A 25,491-nucleotide genomic window follows, 5' to 3' on the forward strand; every position below is an offset into this window, starting at 1 on the left:
CCAGGGCAGGGGGCGGGGGGGTGGAATAAGCTATGCCAGGAAAAGAATCAGCTGTGCTGGTACGGCTGGATCCCTTCTAGGTGCGTTTTGCCTGTGTAGACCTGGCCTGAGACTGGAAAGGTTTGGGGGTTCTGGCTTGATAAACATTTGTTGTGCAGCTGCTCGATGCTTCAAGGTGCTGTGTTGGCAGTCGCTGACCCTCAGAAGGCAAGCACCATCATTATCCCTGTCGTACAGATGGGGAAACTGAGGCATGGACTGGCTATCCCTTGCCCCAGTTCATACAGTGGCAAAGCTGAGAAGGGAGTCCGGGAGCTGCTAGTTCCACTCTAATCGCTAGACAACATTCCCTTCCCAGAGTCAGGAATAGAACCCAGGCGTCCTGACTCCCAGTGCCCCCCCACTCTAACCACTAGACCCCACTCCCCGTCCAATGGTCAGGCATAGAACCCAGGCGTCCTGACTCCCAGTCCCCCTGCTCTAACCTCTAGCCCACATTTTCTCCCAGAGCTGGGAATAGAACTCAGGCATCCTGGCCCCCATTCCTGCTCCATCTGCTGGGCCATGCCACCTCCTTTAAAAGCTCTTGTTTCCTATCAAAGCAACCACCCAAGGAAGCTGCTTTCTGCCTGGCTGGGGGGAGCAGGGGAAGGTCTCTGAGCTGTCAGGATGAGTCCGGGAGGCTGGACTTTCTGGTTCCCTGACTCACTGTGACACCGATCTAGCTGTGCCCTTCCCCTCCCCAGCCCAGGCAGCTGCCAGTGTGAGCTGGAGACTTGAAACAGCCTCAGCTCCCCGGCCCTAGTGTTGGACAGGAGCCCAGGAGGGGAAGGAACCGAGGCCACGTCTGGGAGCAGAGTGAACCCAGGAGCCAGCCCCTCCAGCTGGAGCTGGGCTCGTCATTCCAATCCCATGGGCCCAGAGGCCACCCCAGGACGTCTCCAATGGGCACCGGGCACCGACCAGGGAGTCCATCCATGCAGCGCTGGGGGGATCTACCAGGGGCTTAGCTGCCAATGGATGATGCTGGCCGAAAGTCTGCGCTAATTCCGCCTGTGCCCTCTGACCTCAGCCCCAGGAGAGGTAATTTCGCTGGAGAATGAGCAGCCAGATCCCGCTCTGCAGGGATCCGAGGCAGAGCTCGGGGGGCGCTGGGCCCAGGGGGAGCGGCTCTGCACTGGGTGCTGAGAGCAGAATCTCTTATACAGTAGCGCCAGGCAAGGGGATCCAGGACGGAGGGATAGAGAGGGGACTTGAAGGGGCTTCCACTCTCTGCTAGAAACACGGGGCATGGGGGCACTTTCAGAGCTGGTATTTGAAGGGAGGGGTTTTCTTTTCTTTCTCCTTTTTAAAAATCCCTCCTCCCGCCCCTGGGCCCCCGCAGCATCAGGCGCCGGGTCCTGTCCCACGCTAGCATGTGGTCTGTGTGTACAGCTTGGGGTCTGGGCGTCACCTTGCTGGTCTACGGGCCAGTCCTTGCTGGCTTAAGCACCCTGCAGTCAGTGCAGTTACCCCAGGGCTGCATTTGCCCCCCCACACACACACCCATCCCCACCCTCTGGTTTATTAGCTGCCGTTCATGCAGAGGAGAGAACAAGGTTTAGAGTTGCAAGGCGGGATGAGGCTGCGGCTTGGCAGAGTAACAAACAGCTCGGGGCGGGGATTACCTCTCTTGCCCAGAGCTGGGACAGTAGGGCCCTGCCAGGGCACTGGGGGTGGGCACTGAGGCATCTTCCTGCCTTGCCTCCGGCTGCATTTCAGGGGTTGGGGAGGTTCTAGGTTAGGCAGGGGCCAGAGTGGCTTTGAGCACGGTCAGGGTCGATCATTTCCTGCCCCCAGGGGAGCCGTGCGAGTGCCCCACATTTCACAACCTCCTCTTTCCACACCGTTTCCAGCAACAGGGGCAACATCTCAGCTTAGCAGCTGCAGTTGCTGCAATCTGGCTGGGGTGCAGAGGAGGAGGAGGAGGAGGAAGGACTGTGTGTGGAGACAGCATTGAGGCCCGGGTCAGCCTGTCACTCAGCTGTCGGTGGCTTTCGAGCTCCACTCACTGGAGCGCTTGGGGAATTTGCCACCTCCTGGGAGCCCCGGATGCAAATGCCTGCCTCGACCCAGCCCCCAGCAGTGTCCGGCGGTTCTGTGAGGTGTTTCTGAAATGCTGGGGCTGCAGGGCTCATGCCAGGGAGGGGCCAGAAGGCCTGATCCGAAGCCCACTGGGGATGTCAGTGGAAAAGCTCCCACTTCAGCCGGCTTTGGATTGGGGCTTGGATCTGGCCCAAAAGATCATCAAGGCCAGGAACACACATTCCCCAACCCTTTGGGGAGGGCAAGCGGGATCCGGGCAGCTTGGCCATATAGTCTCCATAAAGGGCTCCCCACCGCCGAAAAGAGCATGAGAAACAAGTTGAGCGACGGGGGGGGGAGGGGGAATCAGGTTTCGGGAGCAAGAGGAGGGATGGCAGAGAGGGGCTTGGGATGTGATGAGGACAGGAACACTGTGTAAGCATCGGCTTGGGGTGGGGGGGGGTCCTGACCTGGGCACCACTACAGGAAGAGTTAGTCTGGGTGCGAAGATGGCACCAACCTGAGCTAAAAAAGCTGCCCCATCAACTGGCAGTGGCAGTAGGCTATTATCTTGTATGTGGACTGGAGGGGACACGCATGACACACCCACCCAGCATAGGGGGTGTGGCCGGAGTGCTGTGAGCTCTTCTTTGATTCCCAGGGCCTATAGTGGGCAGAGTGTAAGTTAGAACAGCCTTGAGGCTGCTCCAATTGATACGGGGGTGCTGGGTGGAGCCCTGCACAGTCCCAGAACATGAGGGGTGCAAAGGCTTAAAGGCATCTCCCGCATCCATCTTGCCCCAGCAGCAGGAGCCGAACCGCCGAGAATCAAGCCCCGAGAGGCTTCTCCTTGGCATCTCCTGCCACCTGGGTCAGCCTCCCAGTATCACCATGGCCCCATGCCGGCCCCGCTCTCAGCTGGAAAGGCTTCTTTCCTCCCTGATGCTGCGGCTGCCTGCGGGGCTCCCGTGGTGGCGCGAAGGTGCAGAAAGCTCTGCCCCGGTGAAGCATGACTGCATACAGCCCTCTCTCCAGCCGAGCGCTTCCGCTCCAGGTGGGAGGCTGGGGCGGGGACTCTTTCATGTGGTTACCTCGCTCGTTTCAACCATCTCTCTCCATCCTGCTTTCTTGACAGCTCAACAGCTGGGGCCGGGCCCCTGCACATTTCACCGAGGGCCTCACCCTTTGCAGATAACCAGCCATGCCCGGCCGGGCGCTCTGCCTCCTGTGTAGTTTGGTGATGCCCGCCACCTTCCTGTGTGCAGATCTGCTTCCCAGGGTCACCTTCCCAAGAGGTGAGCAAAGGGGGCTCGGGGGAGAAAGAAGGATGGATGGATGAGAAAGCAAGAAAAGAGGGGTGGTGGGAAGGAAGGAAGGAAGAAAAGGAAAGAAGAGTGCAAAGACAGACAGACGGGCCTGGACAGACACGGCAGCGAGAATAAATAAAATGGAGAAAGCAAAGCGAGAGAGACCGTTGGAAGGAGGAAATGAAGAAAGGGGTTAAAGGAAGAGAAGGAGAGAACGGCGCCCCTCCGAATGGCCCACTGTCAGCCTCCCAGGCCCGGGGGGAGGGGCACGGGGCGCCGGCAGAGAGAGAGGCTCCTTGCCTGTAGCCAGGACTGGGGGGCTGCGAAATGGCTGGGGGTGAGGGGGGGCATCTCATATTTCCCTGTCGATGCGGCACATGTAAAGAGCAGGGCTCTGATCTCGGAAGCTGCTTTTCCCCTGCAAGGTTGAGAAGGGGATGGAGGCAGGTGCTTCGGAGGGAGGATGGAGGGGGAAGATGTGAGTTCAGATCCTGAACTCTATCCCTGTGCCCCGGCTTGGGGCATCGTGGGCCTAACATTGATGCCACCTTCCGGCAGGGCTCACCCTGCGGCTTGATCCAGGGCCCACTGGATTCAGTGGAAAGGCTCCTGCTGGACTTTAGATCAGAGCCAATGGGGGCTGTAGAAAGTGGTCTCCACAGGGCCGTGCTGAGCCAGCCTTGCTCACACGGCATCGTGGCCTCCAATAGGGAAGACGGGGCAGGGGATGGGAGGGAGCTGCTTGGGGGGAGCGGTGTGCCAGTGTGAGCCAAGTGCATGAAGTATTTAGGGAGTGGAGCCATGGGGGGGGCAGGGGCACAGTGAGTGCATGGGGAGCTTGCTATGTTTCTGCCCTTGCTGCTCCTCCCCAGCTCCTACAGAGAGCACCCTGGGACTGGCAATCCAGCCCCTATCCAAGGCTGGAGCTAGGCAGGACTGGCTGCCAGGACACCTGGGTTCTATTCGTAGAGCTGGCTGGCTCTCTGTACCTCAGGGTTCCCATTGGGGCAACAACGATGATATTCACAGTCGGGAGAGTTGGAGATGCTATAGACCAAAGGAGCAGCTGTCAGCACACCAAGGAACTGATACAAAGCCCACAGGGGTTGCCAGTGGCTTGAACGGGCCTGAGTTCAAATCCCAGATGGGCCCAGTTTTCCTACCCCAAGGAACTGGCCTGGAAGTCTGACATTCTCTAGCTAGCCTGCCCTGGGCAAGAGGTCACAGTAGATGATCGCAATGGTCCCTTTGGGCTGTGGTGACGTAAGTCTTTCCACCAACTTTGGATCAGGCCCTGATTGTACAAAGCGAATGCATTCTTCCTTTTCCAAACCCAGAGGCAGTACACACCAGAGCTCCGGGGAATGCTTATAATTACCCCCGCATCCGCTGGCACCCCATGAAAACAAATTCCAGCTGCAGCCTCTCTAGCGAGCAGCCATCTATTAAACCCGGTCGCCTTTCAGCTCCTTCTGAAAAGAAAAGAAATATCATGCGGTTTCCGCTGAGCTGGGAAGGGATTGTTGGGTGCGGGAGACGGACCTGATTTAGGAGGGGAGATGAGAAGAGCTAAATATGACTGACTTGGCAAGAGAGGACAAGCATCTAACAAGCACTTGAATGTCAAGGAAACAGGATGGTTTGAGAGGGTTTAGCAAGGAGTATTTATTATTGGTAGCACCTAGAGGATCCAATCTAGGAGCTGCATAGACACAGTGAGAGACAGTCCCTGCCCTGGACATCTTATAAGCTAAATAGGCAAGACAGGCTGAGGGTGGGAGAAAGGAAGGATTGTTCTCCCAGTTTTACAGATGGGAAACTGAGACATTAAGGCCCAGATTCCCAAAAGTGTTTAGGCACCTAGACCAAGGGAGTTAGGTGCCTAAATATCGTTGAGGATCTGGACTGAAGCGAGTTCCTGAAAGCCAGGAATAGAACCCCTGAGTCCATGTCCAATGCCGGCGTTACAGAATCCTTGCTCCGAGTAACAGAAAATGGAGCAAAGGAACAGTCAGGCTGAGTATCAGGCAATGCTTCCTAATAGCTGGAGGCAGGGTTGTAATTAGAGGAGTTGGAATTTGTCCAGAATAAAATAATGAGCCTGATACTCAGCCTGACTCCTTTACCTCATTCGAGCAGAGTAAAAGGGGCCTCAAAGTGGTGTGTAAATGACATTGGCTCTCGTGTTATGCTGCCAGAGTAGTGAGGATCAGGCCTCCCCTCCACCCGCATATTTTAATAAAACAATTTCCCTTCCCTGTGGTAGGTTATTAAATCAATAAGAGTTTAGCAAGATCTAATATTCTTATTTCACCCTTTGGTTTGGTTTTGTTTTTTGCTTCAGCTCTGGAAATAGACAAGTCACTTTGGCTTTGGGATCTAGTCAGTTTCTGTTCAGGGGGCGGGGGAGGGTGGGGCTGAACTAGATGATCTTGGGAGGTCCCTTCCTGCTGTTCATCTCTGTGATTCTGCAGAGCAAACACACACAATCCTAGGACATGGCTGCAATTTGGGATGCAAATGCCACCGGGGACTTTTTTTTGTCTATTTGCTTTCGGTATATATAAATAAACAGTAATGGCCAGGGAAGTGTTTCCAGTTCTCTGAGGCCTTCAGGAAACGTATTTATAGTATTCTAGGCTGAATCTGCATCCCCTTGTCAAGACTTCACCCTTGCAAAAACACTGCAGGATCTTCAATGATCACAAATGAGCCAGTCCTCGTTATTTCTGTCTCATCCTTCTGGCAGCTCAGCACTCCCTAACTCCACGTTGAGGTGGGAACAGAGGGGAGAGCGCCCCTGCTGAGCCCCCACCCCGCCCCCTGCAGCACCGGGCTGGGGCATTGGGGTCAGCACTGCCTCTAAGGGAAAAGCACCCCCTACTGAGTCACCAGCAGTCACCGCCTTCCTCTTTCCCACCCACCCGCAGCCTGCTGCTGCTGAGAAAAGGCCACGCTCTTCCCCCAGGCCCTTTGTAGGGTCCTGCCAGCAGCAGCACCGGCTCCAGGGCCATTTCCACTGCCATGTGCTGGCTGCTCCTTCTGCCAGTGTCATACAGCCTACAGAGCCTGCTCCAACCCCCTCTCCGCGTCAATTCCTTTGACTTCAGTGGGCTTTGGGTCAGACCCCAAGAGCACTGGAAGTCTATGGGATATAACATGCTACATTACATTACATAGGCACTAAGTTGCAGTATCTAGGTTATGTTACAGTATATAGGTGCCAAGTTGTGGTCTATATATGCTACATTACAGTATGTAGGTTCTAAGTTACCGAGTGTGTTTATAGAGAGAGATATGCTATGTTTCAATATATGGGTGCTCTGTTACAGTACATGCGTTTATTATTTATCTGCATTATCTCCAAGAGGCCTTCACTGAGATCAGAGCCCCATTGCGCTAGGAGCTGTACAGACACACAGTGAGAGCCAGGCCACGCCCTGTGGTGCTTCCATACGCAAGGCAAACCAAATGTGGGAGGGGAAATGATTTGTTCCAGGTCACCCAGTGGGTCTCCAGCCGAGACTGGACTAGAATCCAGATCTCCTGAGTCGTAATCCAGAGCAGCGGTTGGCCCGCGCTGCTTCCCGCAGCCCCCTTTGGCCTGGAGCGGCAAACCGCGGCCAGTGGGAGCTGCGATCGGCCGAACCTGCGGATGCGGCAGGTAAAAAAAAACGGTCCAGCCCGCCAGGGGCTTTCCCTGAACAAGCAGCGGACTGGCTTTGAGAACCACTGGTCCAGAGCCTTCGCCACTGTACCACATACATGCTCTCTTATGGTACACGCATATGTATTACGTTATGGCATATAGATGCTAAGTTATGGTATATACATGTAAGTTGCTGTATACAGATGCTATGTTACAACATATACATGGTAAGTTGTGATATATTTGCCAGAAGCTGGGAATGAATGACAGGGGATGGATCACTTGATGATTGATTCCCTGTTCTGTTCATTCCCTCTGGGGCACCTGGCATTTGCCGCTGTCAGAAGACAGGACACTGTGCTAGATGGACCTTTGGTCTGACCCAGTAGGGCCGTTCTTTTGTTCTTATGATAGACGCTATGTTACAACACATACGTGTTATGTAGCATTTTGGGGGAAGTTACGTTTCTGGTTTTAGCAGGAAGTTCTGCCATTTCAAAATTGTTTTTTGTTCCGAATGGGAATGAAACGTAGAATTTCAACAATTCCTCCTAAATGAATTTTTTTTTAATTTTTTCGAGTCAATTGATTTTGATTGTTTTAAATCATATCAAATAAATTGTGAAACAAAAGAAAACAGAGCATTCTGTTGCATGATCAAAACACTTTGTTTAGGTGATTTTTCATAAAAAAATGAAATTCTGTGGAAATCAGCATGTTTCTGACAAAAAAAACCACCCCCATTCTGTTGGGAAATTTTCAACCAACTCTAAGGCTATTCTGTACAGGTGCCACTTTACATATACGGTGCTGAGTTATGGAATATAGATGCCAAGCTGTGGCATATAGGTGCCAGTTTACAGTATGTGGGTGCTTCTGTATGGTATATAGGACCCACGTTGTGCTATATAGGTGCTAAGTATCATCCACCATGCACTGTTTGATCCCTGCCAGGAGACCCCCGGAGGACCCTAACCAGCTTCAGCCAGGATGGAACCTTCCACTATGATACTTTCCTCTTGAGCGAAGATGAAGGCACTCTGTATGTGGGAGCTCGAGATACCATCCTCTCCCTCCGGGTGGACAGTGCTGGGTCCATGGAGCTGACAGGCTCAGTGAGTAGAACTCGGCCTTCCCCAGAGAGTGGGGAGCATTTGGGGCGCAGGAGGGAGGCAAGCTGATCCTGGAGGCGGGGCAAGTGGAAGTCAGATCTGGGTTCTGTTCCTCTTCCCATGCCTCAGTTTCCCCATCTGTAAAGTGGGGATAATGTTACTCAGGAATTGTGAGTTGTAATTCATGAATGTTGGTAAAGTGCTTTGAACCTTAAGCAGAAGCCTCTAGAGAGAACAGAACTGAAGTGAAGAGTCCTGACTCCCTAACCCCCTTGCTCTGACCACTAGATCATACTCCCCTCCCTGAGAATTTTGCTCTCAGCAGCTTCCTTTCCTTCCAGTGCACTTTTACAGGCTCTTGACCTTTTCTCCAGGTGGAATCTTCCTCCCAAACTTTGAAGAATCTCTCTCTTTCCCCCCCTTACAGATAGTGTGGCAACCCGTGCCTGAAAAAAAGCAGGAGTGTGTCTTTAAGAAGAAAAGCAATCTGGTAAGGAGCTGGGGGAGATGCTGATGCTGGTGTGGGTTGTATTATGCCCCTCGAGGGCACAGTTAGTCTTGGAGTGTATATGGAGGGCGTGGAGAGCTGGCGACAATGCTGAGGGGTGGGTGCTGGGGTGGGTGGGTGCTTTGTGGTGCCGTGAGAGGTGGTGTCAAGCCAGGTGCAATTCCTGAGCCTGGTTTCTCACTCCCACAACTTGCAAAGGAAGCAATAGTGCTTGCTGGTGGACTAGGTGGCATTCTTCTCAGGGTCTCAGCGTGGGGTCCCGGGGGCGCTGGCTTGTGCTTGGGGTCTTTTAAAACATCCCATGCATGGGGGTGTTAATCCTGGTGTCCTGGCTAACTCTTCATTTGCCTCCCTAACTTCCCCTTGCAGCTCAGCTTGGTCGTGTTCTTCTTCTCCTAAACTGTACAGCTATAATGCTCCACTCTAGAGGTGGCTGCTTTTTAGGGCTGGGTGAGTGATCCCTGTGCAGCATTGCTATGCGCTGTTGAACAGCTGTCACGTTCCACTTCAGAGGTGGATGCTGTTTAATGCTGACTAGTGATCCCTGTGTAGCATTGCTCTGTGTTATTGAACTGCTGCTAAGTCCCACCCCAGAAGTGGCTGCATTTTAATTATGGGTAAGTGATCCCAATGAGATGTTGCTGTTAAATCACGGCTGCATTCCACCCCAGAGGTGGCTGCATGTCAGTGCTGAGCATAGTGACCCTGTTCTGTGCAGCCCGTGAAGCAACCTGAAATCTGAGCTGTTGTTTTTTAAGTGGCATGTGCTTTTCTCCCACAGACAGAGTGCTTCAACTTCATCCGTGTCCTAGAGCCAGTGAATCAGACTCACCTGTACACCTGTGGGACCTATGCCTTCAGCCCCAGCTGCTCTTACATTGTGAGTGTCTGCGTTGGGCTGGCGGGAAGCTCTGACTCCAGCACCTTATGTCTGAGTTTCACCCGGCACATCGCGTCAGAGCCTGCATTCCGGAAATGGGCCAAGGCTCACAGAAGAGGCAGGTCTGGTCTGTGATTGACACTGAGGCTGCTGGCCACACAGAGACCTTGTGATTCTCTCTGGCCCTCCAGTTCCCCAGACTGCACTGTGTAGTGTTACCTAAATCCTGACCCGGACTGGCGGGACACAGAAGGCAAAGGGGTTTAGGCACCTAATGACACAGCTAGGCACCTATTGGGATTTACAGTAGCATCTTAGTCCCATTGGTCTTCAAAGGGAATTAGGTGCCTAGGTGCATTTGAAGATCCCAATAAATGCCTACCTTTATCTTTAAGCACTTAAACGCTGGAAAATCTGGTCTTTATTGACTACCTTGTCAATGATGTGTGTGCGAGAGAGGAGACCAAGAGAGCAAAGAGGGCGGAGTCAGGACTCCTGGGTTCTATTTCTAGCTCTGAGAGGTAGTGTGGTCTAGTGGTCAGAGCGAGTGGGGGAGGGAGAGCTCAGTGGTTTGAGCATTGGCCTGCTAAACCCAGGGTTGTGAGTTCAATCCTTGAGGGGGCCATTTAGGGATCTGGAGCAAAAACTGGGGATTGGTCCTGCTTTGAGCAGGGGGTTGGACTAGATGACCTCCTGAGGTCCCTTCCAACCCTGATATTCTATTATTCAGAGTCAGGACTTGAATTCTAGTCTCTACAGAAGAGGCTTTGCTGCCCTCTGTTGGCTCTGTGTGTATGCTAAGCAGCCTCTTATATTTTCTGGTTATTTTCCTTTCCAGATGAAAGGCCCGGGTTTACGGGAGAAGTGGTGAGTTTACAGGAACCTGGGTCAACATTTTCAAACCTGGCCTCTGATTTTCTCAAGTTGCGTAACCAAAAAGAAGTAGATATGCAAAAACAAGTGGCCACGTTTGAGAGTAGTTGGCCCTGTTCTTTTAGAGTCACCAGAAGAGAGAGCTAATCTGAGCTACCCTGGGTTCTCTTCCAAAATTCACAGGTGTCCTGATTTTGGGTTCCTGGTTATTGGGATTCCATTATAATTTGACTTTATTGGGGTTATATTATGAGTGTGGCGTAATGGATACAGCCCTGGGCCAGGTCTCAGAAGACCTGGCTTCCATTCCTGGCACTGCCATTGGCCTGTGGGTGACCTCCTTGGTAAAACGCATCGATTATAATATAACATAGAGAGTTATCTTTATTATGAAAGTTGGATTCCCCCGTCCTGTTGCCTGGAGGGGATCTGTCTCTAGACTGAACTCAAGCGACCACCGTTTGCTTTGTTCTTGTCCTGCGACTGATGGATTGATTTCTAATTCCTTGCAGAATCTGGAGAATTTCAGCCTGGTTTCTGTCAGCCAAGGGCAGCCCCTCCTCCAGGATGGGAAGGGACAGTGCCCCTTCGACCCCAGCCACAAGTATACGGCCATCCTGGTGGGTGAGTATGGAGCCCGTTGGAAACCATGGGCTGCGCAGTGACTGCGTGATGGGGAGGGAGGTGGAACCCGCAGCCCTACCATTATAGTGCCTCAAAGCAGAGGATTCGGTCTTGAGCTGCACCCTCAAGTCCCATGTCTTCGGTGCAGCAAGTCCAGGATTCAAAGGCCTGGGGCTGGCTTGAAAGAGGCCTTTAAGGTCCTGCTGTCTTCCTTTGATGCTGTCTTAGAGATGTAGGTTTATCCCTCAATGCCCGGGTATCCCACTCTGATCCATCAGGATAACGAGTCCCAGGTCTCAAAGCACTTTACCTCTCTCTGACTAAATAACCAAGCCCAGAGGCACCGGCACTGCTGCCGGCCTGGGCTTCCCTCACCGCCTCTCTCCTCCTGCAGGTGGGGAGCTCTACACGGGGACCATGAACAACTTCCAAGGCAACGAGCCCATAATCTCCCGCGCCCTGAGCAGCAGGACCTTGCTGAAGACCGATGCCTTCCTCAGGTGGCTGAATGGTGAGGATGGGTAGGAGGGCCTGCTCCTGCTGTGAGGAAGGGCAGGGGCTGAGGTAGCATCTGAAATCGACAGCTGCCCATTTATGGTCTTCCAGACACAGGACCTGACTCTGTTACCTGGTGGGGATGGGATGAGAGGCTGCAACACCCTTTGAACTGAGGCTGTGCTCAGGCTGGCTCCGGGGCCAGTTAGAGCAGCCTCGGGGCTGCTCTAATTTACACTGGGCTCCCTGTGGCCCCCCTGCCATCCCTGGAAAGCAGAGAATAACCACAGCACAGTGCACTCTACTCATGCCCACAATCTGCCCCCTCAGCTGGGGCAGGTGCAGCTCCACGATGGCCAGGGAGGACCCTGCTCAGGAAGGATTCTCAGGGGACCAGTCCCCCTCTCGTTAAGGCCCTTTAGCTGCTTAACAGGGCCTCACATCAGTGAGAATCAGGCCCAGGGACTCTTTGCTCGGGTCGCCGTCACCTATTAGCCAACAGGCGAATGGCTGGTGCCCACTGGCCCTCAGGGATGTGTTTCCTAGGCAACAAGTCCACCGTCTCCCATGAATATTTACATGCCCCCCCCATCTGCCCTTGGGAAGCAGTGCGCAGGGATTCGGCATCTAACCCGCCTGGTCTCCTTCTCCCCACAGTCGACGCGGGCTTCGTGGCCTCCGCCAACATCCCTGGAGACGAGAAGGTCTATTTCTTCTTTGAGGAGACGGCCGAGGAGTTTGATTTCTTTGAGAAGCTCATGGTCTCCCGAGTGGCTCGTGTGTGCAAGGTATGAAGCAGGCCCGAGTTGGCTCTTGGAGCGCGTGTGCGCCTATGTCTCGTACTCTCGCATTGTGGTCTCTCCTGCTTGTGGCCTGCCCCGGTGATGACAACTGACCCACCAGTAACACAGGGCCTCCGTTCTGCCTTCCGTGGCATCTAGGCAGCTTGATTGCCTTCAGAGCTGTGCCGGGGGCCTTGCATAGATGTAGCTGATGGGACCATAGTAGACACTGACATTGATGAAGAATAAAATTCAGTTACCCCCTCCCAGAGCTGGGCTCTAGCCAAAATCTGGGACGGTTCCATTTGGATGAAAGGTGGTTGGTGTCACCTGTTTATTTACAGATATAGACAGATGCTGCCCCATTTCCCTGGGGCCCAAGAACCAGCTGGCTGGCCCGCCTCCGCTGCCTTTCAGGGTCACGCTGCAACTGTTCCTGCAGCCACGCCCTGCATTCGGACCCCATCGCTCCATGTGGGTTATGGGGCAGCGTGAGCACCGTCTATACGCATCTGTGTGGGGGACAAATATTTGATGATGGGCTCTTCAGTCTAGCAGGAACAGGTCTAACACGAGCCAATGGCTGGAAGTTGAAGCCGAACAATTTCAGACAGGCAATAAGGCATCAATTTTTAACAGTGAATGTAATTAAGCATTGGAACAAAAGACCCAGGGTCATGGTGGATTCTCCATTTTTAAATTGGATTTTTTTCAAAAGGAGCTGCTCGAGGAATGATTTTGGGGCAGCTCTCTGACCTGTTCTATACAGGAGGTCAGGCTAGACGATCACAGTGGTTTCTTCTGGCCTTGGAATCTATTAATCCTGTATCTTAAGCTGGCCCACGAGCCTCCTAACAGCCCGTTACCACTGTCTGGGTGGTTTCCTGCTTGTGTCCACCTTTTTAGTTCCTCATATCTCACTGACTGTGCACGAGGGCTTATTACATCATTGTCTGGAACATCAGCTGATCAGAGCCTGGTGGTTGGTTTACTCACCACAGTTGTACCACTAGAACTCCCCCTTCTTATTTTGAGCAGGGGATTGAGTTTGGGTCTACCCACAGGGCCATCCTTCCTCTCAGACCTTCCCTTCATTCAGAATAACTCTTCCCCTTTCCGGGGCAGCACACACACCCGGAGTTGTACCAGCACAATGGCAGCATGGCTGCGTGCTGACCCCCAGGACAAGCCGTCCTCTCAGCCATCCCTTTAAGGAGAGGCCCTGCTCCGGTCCGGGTGACCGGGCATTCCTCTCTCCTGCAGAATGACGTCGGAGGAGAGAAGGTGCTGCAGAAGAAATGGACCACGTTCCTGAAAGCCCAGCTGATGTGCTTCCAGCCGGGACACTTCCCTTTCAACGTGATCCATCACGCCTTTGTCCTACCCCAGCCAGGAGGGGGCGCCGTCTTCTATGGAGTCTTCACTTCACAATGGTAAGGCAGGAAACTTTCCTCTCCTGCCCAAAGGGCTCAGAAATCCCCCAAGGACCCATGTATTCCCAGGCCCGCACAGCCACAAGTCCCCTATCGCAAGAAGGACATTTTGGGGGGTGGGGTCTGTCCATCAGGCCCATTCAAATGGGTATGCTGAACCCAGAAAGTAGGACCCCTTCTGCGTTATGGTTCATCCTGAATATTTCGTTATTGCAGCAGATGTAATTAACCTGTGGAACTGCTTGCCACATGGTATTGCTGAAGAAGTTGCTTAGTAAATTTCAGACCTAAGAGATGAGACTGGTGTCTAGTGGTTAGAGCAGGTGGCTTGGGGTCAGGACTCTTGGATTCTAGTCCCACATCTAGGCGTGAATGTGATCTAATTGAGCACTTGGGACTGGGAGTTGGCATGCCTGGGTTCTTTGCTCAGCTCTAGGAAGGAGCATGGGCCAGTGGCCAGAGGGGGCTGCGAGTCAGGACTCCTGGATTCTATTCATAGGCAAGTGCCTGTCACTGTGGGGTGGTGAGGGTTGATGCTTTGCAAGTGTTTGGAGGCCCTGGATGGAGGTTGCTGTGGAAGCACCTGGCATTATTATTTCAGAAGGTTTATATGGCCAAGGAACAGCCCTTCTAGAGGGCCCCAAAGGGGTGGACTTCCCATGCCCACTGACCCACACGTCACAGGCAGGGTGTGGCTGGATCCCACATCTGACCTGCCCACCTCAGGGTGTCCCCCTAGCGCTGGCGTGTACCACCAACAGGATCACTCGTCCCTTGGCAGGCAGATGGGAGATGCAGGCAGCACGGCGGTGTGCGCTTTCAACCTGGAGGACATTGAAAGAGTCTTCAATGGCAAATACAAGGAGCTGAACAAGGAGAGCTCCCGGTGGATGACATACAGCGATGCGGTCCCTGAGCCCCGCCCTGGCAGCGTGAGTATCACCTGCTTTACGCATCTAACTTCACGGCATGAGGATGTGTGCCGAAGGATGACTTTGCAGGACAGGTTTGGGGTTAAGCCGGGCGGCTGGAACTCAGGACACCTGGGTTCAATTTCTACCGGGGCCGCTGACTTCGGGCAAGGCACTTAATTGCTCCGTGCCTCAGTTTCCCTGGATAATAGTCCATCTGCCTTGCTTTTTACGGGAAGCTGGCATAATCAACTGTGCTTTCCCCCTTTGCAAGGGTGCCTAGAACAAAAAAAACCCAACCCCCTAAGCCTGTCACTAGCCCAGTTCCCACATCTGATAGCCCTTCTGATCCCCTGCCTTTGTCCTCCCACTGCAGTGCTCAGTGCGCCCATCGGCAGACAAAGTCCTGACCTTCATGAAAAACCACTTCCTGATGGATGGGAAGGTTGTGCCCAGGAACAAGCAGCCGGTGCTGGTGAAGCAGAACGTGAAATATACGCGGATCGCAGTCGATCAGACCCGCAGTGTCTCGGGCACCTCCTATGAGGTGATGTTCCTGGGAACAGGTACGGCTCCCATGAGCAGGGGACAGCACCTCGTCAGTGCATGGGGCTGGATTCTGCACCCAGCTGAGTGTTTACCCAATGGGAAAGCTCCCATTGGCGTCAGTGGGATGGGGGCAGGCACTTATCGCCGGAGTCAGACGGGTCATTCGTTTTCCAGTGGTTGATTCAGGTGATTCAGGTGGAAATGAAATGAAATGAAACTTTTTGGGGTTTGGAATGAAACGAAAAAGTAAAAAAAAAATTAAAAAATTAGTTTTTGAGGCTTTTTTACCTTTTGAAAAAAATGAAATTGAAAATTCAAAGAAAACGTAAACATTTTGACAATTTTTTGTTTGCCAATTTGTGTATTTGTTATTTTGGAATTTGTGTGTTAGCAGAGCAGGGAGGTGTTTCTCCCCATTCTGCTGGCCAATCTCAGGTCTGTTAATTGCACCCTGCCCATTGCACTTTCAGTTAGATATGTCTCTTCTTCACTTCCTGTCCCATGCATTGTTAAACACATTTACCGCTCTTCACCCCAGAGGTGGCTGCATTTTAGTGGTGGACAATGTGGTTTCTATAAGCCTTACAAGGTTGGTGCCAGCCAGCTAACAAAGTGCTTTGGAGGCATATTGGGGCAAAAGGTCCCATATAAACGAAGGGTCGTTCTCTTTTAATTAAGCAAATTGTGTGTGAGAGAGAGAGAATTGAATAGACTAGCCATTTAGATCCAGATACTCCACTTCCACTGAAACTAAGAACTTAAAAACCTTTGTTACACACAGTCAACTTAGAGAAGAGATCAGCTCCTCAAAGAGAGGATGCATTGTCTCAGCCCCATGGTAAATACACTTGTGTCCCTATATTTCCTCCCACAGATCAAGGATTCCTGCACAAAGCAGTGGCTCTGGCCAGCGGTGCTCATATCATTGAGGAAATCCAGCTGTTTAAGGATCCGGAACCTGTGCAGAACCTTCTGTTCTCACCTGGGAAGGTAGGAGACTTGCAGAGCTGCCTGGTGCAGCAGACAGGAAGGGGAGACGCTGCCCAGGGGGCTAAGTAGGTGACATAGACGTAACTGTGTGACATTTTCTGTGTGTCTCCCTCCCGGCAGGGGATCCTGTATGTGGGGTACTCCAAGGGGGTCCTGCAGGTGCCGCTGGCCAACTGCAGCGTGTACAGGAGCTGTGCTGACTGTGTCCTCGCCCGAGACCCCTACTGTGCCTGGCACAGGCGCAGCCAGTTGTGCCAGGAGACCCGAGCCACAAACAAAAACACGTGAGTAGCTCAGTGTGTGGAACAGCTCAGGTGTAACTTCCGAGAGGGAAGCAGGCATGTCTAGTGGTTAGAGCAGAGCCTGGCCAGTCAGGACTCTTGGGTTCGACTCCCTGCTCTGGGAAGGGAGTGTGCTCTAGTGGTCAGAGGAAGGGGGCTGGGAGTCAGGATTCCTGGCTCTGTTCCCAAGTCCAGGATGGGGTAGGGCGGGGGTGGTTAGAGCAGGGGACTGGGAAATAGGACTCCTGGGTTCCATTCTGCCTTATCCCACCATGTGAATTTAGGAAAGTGACTTGCTTTATTTCCTGCTGCAAAGTGGGGAAAATAATACTCCCCCGCCTCCCAGAGCTTGCCAAGTGCTTTCAGATCCTCCCAGGACAGCTGCTCTAGAAGGGCAGACGGGTATTTCTGGGCCTCGGGGAGTGCGGGGAGAGGGGAGGGCGAAAAGCCCCTAGTGTTCCCTGAGCACTGGCCCGAAGGACCGCCCACCAGGAATACAGCCCTGCGGTGTTGCTAATGCACTTTGCTAGCTCTGACGGGCACTCTCAGAGCATGTGCCACTGGCCAGTCACCTGTGGGTGTCAGCCAGGATCCCTGCAACAGCCACGTGCTTCCTAGTCCATGGACCCACTGCTCAGCTGCCCTCAGCTTTCTTCTTCCTGATTGCTTTGCAATAAGCTCACACCAGGAAATCGGTGCCTTCCCAGCTCTTGTCCTCTCCTCCACAGCGGCTCTCTGGATACATCCAAGTTGCTATTTTTAATACGCTCCCTCTGGCCCCACTAGCACCCATCTGTCCACCTGGCCTGCGAGGTTCCCAGCTGCCCTCCGAGGCTGCCTTGTTTCCCTGCCCCAGCTGAGGCGCTGGCAGGCGAGACCTGAGACTGTCCGTCAGCCAGGAGAGGTTTTAGAAACAAACAAACCAACAAACTTTGCCAGTGAAGCTGGGGCCACGTGGTAGAAGGAGAGGAGCTGCTGGTTCCCACAGCCCGTGCGCTTCCATCCCAATCCACAGGCTCCCACCCCCTCCTGCTGTCCCAGCCCTGAGCTCCCCACCCACACAACTCTGCCAATGCCCCTCACTTTTGCAGAACTCCCTGTGCTTCCAGTCCCGGGCAGACTCTACAATCTCACCAAGCTGCACCCAGATCTGGAGGGTGATGGCTCTGATTGATAATAAAACAGAAAATATTATGTTGCCTCTATATAAATCTGTGGTAGGCCCACATCTGGAATACTGCATGCAGATGTGGTCGCCCCATCTCAGAAAAGATATATTGGAATTGGAAAAGGTTCAGAAAAGGGCGACAAAAATGATGAGGGCACGGAACAGCTTCCATATGGGGAGAGATTAATAAGACTGGGACTTTTCAGCTTGGAAAAGAGACGACTAAGAGGGGATAGGATAGAGGTCTATGAAATCATGACTGGTGTGGAGAAAGTAAATACGGAAGTATTATTTATTCCTTCTCATAACACAAGAACTAGGGGTAATCAAATGAAATGAATAGGCAGCAGGTTTAAAACAAACAAAAGGAAGTATTTCTTCATACAACGCATAATCGGTCTGTGGAACTCTTTGCCAGAGGATGTTGTGAAAGCCAAGACTATAACAGGGTTCAAAAAAGAACTAGGTAAGTTCATGGAGGACATGTCCCTCAATGGCTATTAGCCAGGATGGGCAGGGATGGTGTCCCTAGCCTCTGTTTGCCAGAAGCTGGGAATGGATCACTGGATGATTCCCTGTTCTGTTCATTCCCTCTGGGGCACCTGGCATTGGCCAGCAACCAGCTCACCTGCCGTCCCCACGTCAAGCAGCGGCTTGAGAGCGAATTCATTGCCTTGGGTTCTCAGTGTGTCACTTCTCTCTCTCTAGGAGCGACTGGCTGCAGGACATTGAGACGGGTAGGCCGGAGGCTACGTGCCAGCAGATCGGTGGGAAAGGCAGGGCCACACCCAGGTCTCGGGACGACTTGGGCAGCAGCCTGGTAAAAAGTTGAGTATCGATCTTCCGGGTTTACTGTGCTTGGGGCATGTGTCTAACGGTGGGTGGGACTCTGACACCAGCAATGCTACGAGGGGGGCTGGGGAGACCCTCTGTGAGCCGGGGGGGGGCTGCCTGCTCTAGGGAGGAGCTGGAGCCAGGGAGGAACGAACGGGGCCAAGCTCAGTGCTTCTGAGGCGTCAGGTCTCCGGTGGGCTTTGGCCCTGCTTTCTGCAAACATCGTGGAGCAAATCCCAGGAGAAACTCTTCAATCAAAAATAATGTAGTCAAGGCAGCACTCGGCCCAGTAATAAATAACACGCCAGGGTGCCAGCCCCCCTGGACCACACTACAACACCATGCCAGGGTGCCAGGCCCCCTGGACCACCCTACAACACCACGCCAGGATGCCAGGCCCCCTGGACCACGCTACACCACTCCAGGGTGCCAGCCCTCCTGTGGGCAACCCTACAACACCACGCCAGGGTGCCAGGCCCCCTGAACCACCCTACATAACCATGCCAGGGTGCCAGGCCCCCTAGACCACCCTACAAAACCATGCCAGGGTGCCAGCCCCTGTGGGCAACCCTACAACACCACGCCAGGGTGCCAGGCCCCCTGGACCACCCTACACCACTCCAGGGTGCCAGCCCCCCTGTGGGCAACCCTACAACACCACACCAGGGTGCCAGGCCCCCTGAACCACCCTACATAACCATGCCAGGGTGCCAGGCCCCCTGAACCACCCTACAACACCACGCCAGGGTGCCAGGCCCCCTGAACCACCCTACAACACCACGCCAGGGTGCCAGGCCCCCTGAACCACCCTACAACACCACGCCAGGGTGACAGCCCCTGTGGGCAACCCTACAACACCATGCCAGGGTGCCAGCCCCCCTGGACCACCCTACAAAACCATGCCAGGGTGCCAGGCCCCCTGGACCACCCTACAACACCACGCCAAGATGCCAGGCCCCCCTGGACCCCTGCAACACCACGCCAGGGTGCCAGCCCCCCTAGACAGCCCTACAATAACAAACTGTAGAGTTGCCCCTCTGTGCCCAATCCACTGAGGATTAGGGGCTGTTTTGGTGCTGGGAGCCTTAGCTCACACTTCAGCCGCTCTTGCTTTTAGCTCCGGAGGTCCCCACTGGTGCATCAGCCAACATGGCAGCCAACACATGGTCTGACACAGCAGCCGCCGCTGGCTAGCAAATCTCCCGGTTCCCAGCCAAAAGTTGGTATTCAGTGAGCTCTGGAGCGTGCCTTCCCCGGCACTCCACCTGCAGCCCTGCAAACCTGCCTGTGGCCAGGGCCTTTCTTCCGAAACCAGCGGTCGCTAAGCAGCCTGCCTGTTGCCAGGATCTGGATCCCCAGTGGGATGGGATCAGCTCCCGGCAAAATGTCGTTATTAACCGAAAGTTGGTAATATCGGGATTGCTGCAAACCGGCACCCAAATGTACTTAGATATACTCTTCAGTGCAGGCATTGTCTCTTCGCTCCCCGTTTCTACCGCAACCAGCGCAAGGGCGCCCTAGACAATAGTAGGTGACGGCCCGAGGTGCAGGGCAGTGGAGAATTGGGCCCGTTTACTCCAGTTTTGGCCTGGATTCTGCTCTCAGTGACACCAGTGTGAATCCAGAGTCACTCTGGTTGCATCCATGTAGTTTATACTGCACTCAGAGTCTAGCCCTTCCCGGCCTGACTTTCCGAACTGCTTTGCTCTTGTGGCAGCCCCCCTTGAGGCGCAGAATGAGGGGATGGGGGGGTGCCCAGTACCTTTGAAAATCCGGGTTTCTCACTAGGTGCCAGGGTGGATGCCCAGGTTGGAAGTGGAGCTTTTTTTCCACAAGAACCATTTTTTGTTTGTAATGAAAACTGCTGATTCAGAGACACCGAAACATTTTGTGCATTCGTGTCAGTTTCACACCAATTGTTTGCCAAAAACAAACCCTGACGAATTTCCAAAACTATTGAACCGTTTCAGTTTTTCACTTCAGCATTTCCTTCCGTTTCCGAGTGAATTAGCCACCTAAAAATGCTCAAAAATCGAACCCTTTCATTTGACCTGAAACACTTTTTGTTTTTTAACTTTTCGATTGGCCACAAAACCGGTCACTGTCGGTCCAGTTCGAAAGGAACTTTGTTCCCCCGCAAACGCCGTGACTCGCCCCGGCTCTCGTGGCAAGGGGCTGGTGCAGCTCTTTGGACAGCAGCGTCAGCTGGTCCGGGTGGGCAGCCAGAGACTCACCGCTCCCTCTCCCCTCCTTGTATCTTTCCAGCGTTGAGCCCAGCCCTGAACTCTGTGATTCGGCTGCCGTGCCCGCAGCTCTCTGCCCTGGCCGATTACACCTGGAGCTACCCAGGGCCGAAGACCCCGGCGGGGCTGACGGTGTTGGACGATAAGACGCTGGTGATCATCATGCAGCGCCAGGCAGCAGGCGAGTACACGTGCTGGGCCAGCGAGAACGGGCACCACCAACCTGTGGCCCGCTATGCGGTGCAGGACCCCACGGGGGGTGACGGCTACCCCGACGTCCTGAGTGAGAGCGGAGGGGACAGCATGGCCGGGGAAGGGCTGGAGCGGGGGGCAGGCCCGCAGGGCGGGCACCGCTCCTACTGGGCGCAGTTTCTGTCAGTGATGGTGCTGCTGTTAGTGACGCTGGCCGTAGCAATGGCCGTGGCCGCCTTCTCCTACCACAGCAGGCTCAAGGCCAAGAGCAAGGTGCAGGGTTGCAACACCCCCGAAGCCACCAAGGTGTCCAATCGGGAGAAGGTGCCGCTGAACGGAGGCCGGAGCCCACAGCTCCAAGGGCCCTTCCAGGAGCGGGCCAAGGACCCCAGGGACTGCTGTGTCCAGATGGAGGGGCTGTACCAGGACATAGACGCGGACAACAACAGGTTAAGCGCCAGCCTGGGGGCCAGGCAGGGCTCCCAAGGGGCGGCTCTGGAGAAAGCTTAAGCTGGCCGTGCCTGCCCCGACCTGCCTTTCGTCTCGAAATCAGCCGTGTCGTGGTAACGAGCAGCCCTACGAGAACAAACCAGTGTGTGTGTGTGTGTGGCTCACCACTTGGGAGCAACCCTACAGTAACAAACCGGTCTGCGTCCAGCCCCCAAATTCATAACAAACGTCGTATCAGCTGGTTAGACCTCCCACACGGCGCGCGCCCAGAAACTGCACCTGCTCCTCGTCCGTTGCCAGCTGCTGCTGCCCGCCCATGTGTGGGTCGCTCCACCACTGAAGAGCGATGGGCCCCGCCTGCCTCGCTGCGCTGTCTGGGCATCACCAGCAGCCAAGTCGTGGGAGGGGCGTTAAAAAAAAAACCAAAAAAAACCCCTTCCGCTTTTGGGTTTCCGCACCAACCAAGAGACAAACACGGAGCACATCTGGGGCTCTGGATGACTGGGTTCAATGGAGCTGGAGGGCAGAGCAGCACTGAAGAGAGCATGAGCCCTTCCTGGCTAGTGCCCGCTGCGGGTTCAAGCAGGGAGCAACCCCGCGGTGGGATCTGAATGTGCCCAGTGTCGCTGTGTCTACGTAGCTGCTGCTTCCCGGGCTGGTGCCCCCAGCAATTGGTGACATCCCTGCGCTGGCCTGGACTAGCTGGGAGTTGCCACGTCCCCTCTGCGAGTGCTGTGGACGAAGGCCAATAAGCGATGCTGCAGCTGCACGTTACCTAGCGTGCCCCTGGCCAGCTCGGTCCTCCCCTGTGTGGGAAGCAGTTGGTGCCAGTCGATGGCTGGGTGTAGCTCTGCCGGGGCCCAATCCGGCTCCTTACAGCTCTGAATATGGGGTCTAATGTTCTGCCTTTGAGCGCAGGGTCAGCAGTTCAAATCCAGCCCCGGCTGGCAATGATCAGATAGCTGATCCTCGTCGGCCTGCGTGCAACAAGCAGCTGGGCTCCCAGTCTAGTTCCTGCTTGGCCAGAGGTCTGGATCACAACAGCCAATGCTAACTGGCCCCCGCAACGGGGAGACCGGCGATGGCCCACATCACGGAGACTGCGCTCTGCTCTGGGGGGTGTCCTTCCATCAGAGGGCATTGAACAGTCACTCCCTGCTGTGTGTGGGTAGACGGCTTTAGGTCCTGATTCTCATTTACACTAAGGCCTCTTTACACCACTCTGGTCCGGTAAAGGAGGCATAAATTATAGCCACATCCCCTCTGCACTGCCGGAGGGGTATAAGGGGCCTTTTAGTGTAAGTGAGAACCAGGCTGAGTCCCTGGGGTTTTGGAGCCAAAAGCCTGAAAAATCAGCTTGGGGGGAGGGGAGGGGACTTCCAAGGGGCTTTGGGGATGGGGAGGAGGCAGAGGTTGTGACTGAATGTGAAGTTGTTTTTTTAATTTAATGTTTTTAGATTTAAGTTAAACTTTTCCTGGTAGCAGCGATGAGCCATCGAACCCTTTGTTTCACCACCTCTGCCAGCTGCGGAAGGAATGCAGCTACTGAAACCAGCTCCGAGCCCAGCAGCTGGCCGATAGCCACACTGACAATGCCCAGTGCCTGGGTTCGGAGCCTCGGAGCCAGGAGCGCAAATGTGGTGCAGTTTTTGCACGAACCACTTGGTTGCACCCGGGGCTAAACACAGCCAGGCGAGTGGATTTCCCTGGGAAAGGCTTCAGATTGCTCCCTGTCCAATGGGATCAGTTTGCTCGTTTCTAAAACCCTTCTTCAACCGCATCAGTATTATTTTGTGATGGATAAATTAGCCCCATGTATTGCTGGTCTGCTATAGCTCTGACACTGCTATTATGCTTCAGTGAAATCAACGCAACACGGGATGGGTTCACTTGTTACATTTTCCAGCAGCGCGGGCGGGTTCTACCAGGGTGTCCTTCGAAAATCCAGGCTTCTTTCTCAGTTACACTCACACCCACTAACCCTGCTCTGTGCAAGACTGGTTTCTCAGGCACTGTGGGCCTGATTCTCATTTACATCCAGGTCCTTTTACCCTGCTCTGTCAATGTAGATGAGAACCAGGCTCTGGAGATTTCAGACGCTGGGGCAGTTGCATGGTTGCAAATTATGGCTTCAAGTGGCAATGCCTGTTAGCACCAGGGCTTCTAACCGTGCAACTACGCTGATGCTCATAACCGGAGCAGATCCCCAGCTTATGGTACAATAGCCGCCTGATCTGATGTAAGAGCATTGTCTGAGCTCGGAGACAGACTCAACGCCCTTACAAAAAAACATCCAAGCAAAACTCTTCCCTGGAACCTTTCCCTCTTTCATTCTGTTCACTGGATAAAAATGGGTGTATCTACATGGAGATTGCTATGTGACTGTGAAATCCTGCTGGAGACAAGGCCAGGGAGTTTTTACCTTGATGTGGCTAGTCAAGGTGAACTCCAGGAGGGGCAGGGTTCACTTGGACAAGCCACACTGACAGCTACCTGGGCCTCGTCGGCATGTGGAGTTTATTCTGAGGTACGCAGGCCTTTCCGCAGTGAAGACCTAGCCTGTGTGTGCAACCTCCTGCTCTCATTCCTGTGCCGTCTACTGCTCTGTAACAGTGACTAGATTCTTCGATCAAGGGCCTGAGCTTTTACAGTCAGGACAAAGCCCATTCTATCTCTCTGCGTCGCTGATCACCGGGGTCTGTGCCACGTTGTTCGGACTGCAGTGGCAAGCACAGCTTTCGGGCCTGATCCTCCGCTGGCGTCCATCAGCGTAGCACCTTGGGCTCAATGCGGATCTATACCCGCTGGGGATCAGGCACTATTAACTTCAGCGGAGCTGGACCAGTTTACACCCGCTTGGGATCTGGGCCCATTAACGTCAGTGGAGCAGGGCCACATTACACCAGCTGGGGATCTGCCCCTTCATTGCTTGTTTTATGATGTTCAACCTTATTTTTTTTAAAGAAAGATGTACATCTTCCTGCTCTGGATACATTTTATTTTTTATTAAAAAGCGAATGTCACACTCACGTGCTGCTTTTCTATTCTTATGTAAAGCGCGTGTGGCTAATGAGAGAGAAAGGGCCTGATTCTCCATTGCCCTGTACCTTCCCCGTCATTTACACCAGTACCAAAGGGTGTGAAACACTACCCTTCTGCATTGATGGCCCTTTGCACTGGTGTAAATGACTGGTGCAAAAATATCTGTTTAATAACCAAGGACTGGATTCCATTTCCTTTGATTGTTGGTCTTAAAGGAGCTAAATTTACTTGATGTTTAATACCATAGGGATTACCCCAAACACTATTGAAAGGCAGCTGGCTCTAGGATGAACGCCTTTTAACAGCTCTCAGCAACACTACAGGATGAGAAGCAGCAGAGAAGCTGTTTGTTGAGTCAGAAGGGTTAATATATTAATACTCATGTCTAGTGGCTTGCATAGCTCTGTGATAAAGTGGGCATCATTGTCTCCATTTGACACAGGGCAAATGAGGCACAGAGCAGTAGGAGTGACTTTCCCAAGGCCGTCAGCAGAGCTGGGAGCCAGGACTCGTCATTACCAGCTGCCTACTCTGTTAACTTTTCTCCAGTAGGAGGTAAGCTCCTAAATTCCTTTGAGGAGCTGCAAGATTCCAAAGAACCACAATTTTGTGCACACAGCAACTCATAACTCCTTGCGGGAGCATTGATTCAGCATCTGATCCGAGGTATGAGCACTCCCTTACTGAGTCACCAGCACACCAGTTACATCTACGTCCCCAATGCCGCTCAGTTTGTTAGATGAGATAAGATCACAGTGTTATCGCTGCAAATCAATCTATGGCCTCCATCCCTGTAGCATCTCAGCACTTCACAATTGCTAATGTGTTTATCCTCACGCACACCCTATGAGTCAGGGCAGTGCTATTATCCTCGTTTGTCAGATGGGAAACTGAGGCCCAGAGAAACTAAGGCCCAGATCCTCAAAAGTGTTTAGACACCAAAATACTTTTGAAGCATCTGGGCCTAGGCGATTTGCCCAAGGTCAAACAGCAAGTGCGCAGCGGAGCAGGGAATTGAAGCTAGGTTTCCTAAATCCCAGGCTAGTGTCTTAACCACTAGGCTGTCCTTTCTTTGGGAAAAGCAAAACCAGACCTGGTTGTTAT

At 53.6% G+C, this 25,491-nt stretch overlaps 1 protein-coding gene across 5 annotated transcripts in view; it reads left to right on the forward strand.

Annotated features, from left to right (window-relative positions):
* Positions 1 to 24,374, forward strand: part of SEMA4A (semaphorin 4A) — a 43,705-nt gene extending 19,331 nt beyond the window's left edge. For 3 of the 5 annotated variants that reach the window (XM_084613727.1, XM_084613728.1, XM_084613729.1), the window contains 14 exons: positions 3,200 to 3,359; positions 7,975 to 8,135; positions 8,560 to 8,622; positions 9,422 to 9,520; positions 10,906 to 11,017; positions 11,412 to 11,528; positions 12,170 to 12,300; positions 13,558 to 13,727; positions 14,509 to 14,659; positions 15,015 to 15,204; positions 16,062 to 16,177; positions 16,298 to 16,461; positions 18,335 to 18,453; positions 20,726 to 22,730. In XM_084613727.1, the coding sequence (XP_084469853.1) occupies positions 3,266 to 3,359; positions 7,975 to 8,135; positions 8,560 to 8,622; positions 9,422 to 9,520; positions 10,906 to 11,017; positions 11,412 to 11,528; positions 12,170 to 12,300; positions 13,558 to 13,727; positions 14,509 to 14,659; positions 15,015 to 15,204; positions 16,062 to 16,177; positions 16,298 to 16,461; positions 18,335 to 18,453; positions 20,726 to 21,405 (2,367 nt within the window). In that variant the 5' untranslated portion in view covers positions 3,200 to 3,265 and the 3' untranslated portion in view covers positions 21,406 to 22,730. Of the gene's footprint in view, positions 1 to 781; positions 1,084 to 3,199; positions 3,360 to 7,974; positions 8,136 to 8,559; positions 8,623 to 9,421; positions 9,521 to 10,905; positions 11,018 to 11,411; positions 11,529 to 12,169; positions 12,301 to 13,557; positions 13,728 to 14,508; positions 14,660 to 15,014; positions 15,205 to 16,061; positions 16,178 to 16,297; positions 16,462 to 18,334; positions 18,454 to 20,725; positions 22,731 to 22,802 lie in introns of those variants that run through there. The other 2 variants (XM_084613730.1, XM_084613726.1) reach the window with 2 other exon arrangements.
* The last annotated feature ends 1,117 nt before the right edge of the window (positions 24,375 to 25,491 follow it).

The sequence above is a fragment of the Lepidochelys olivacea genome (assembly GCF_965140295.1).
Source record: "Lepidochelys olivacea isolate rLepOli2 genome assembly, chromosome: 24".
Lineage (NCBI taxonomy): Eukaryota > Metazoa > Chordata > Testudines > Cheloniidae > Lepidochelys > Lepidochelys olivacea.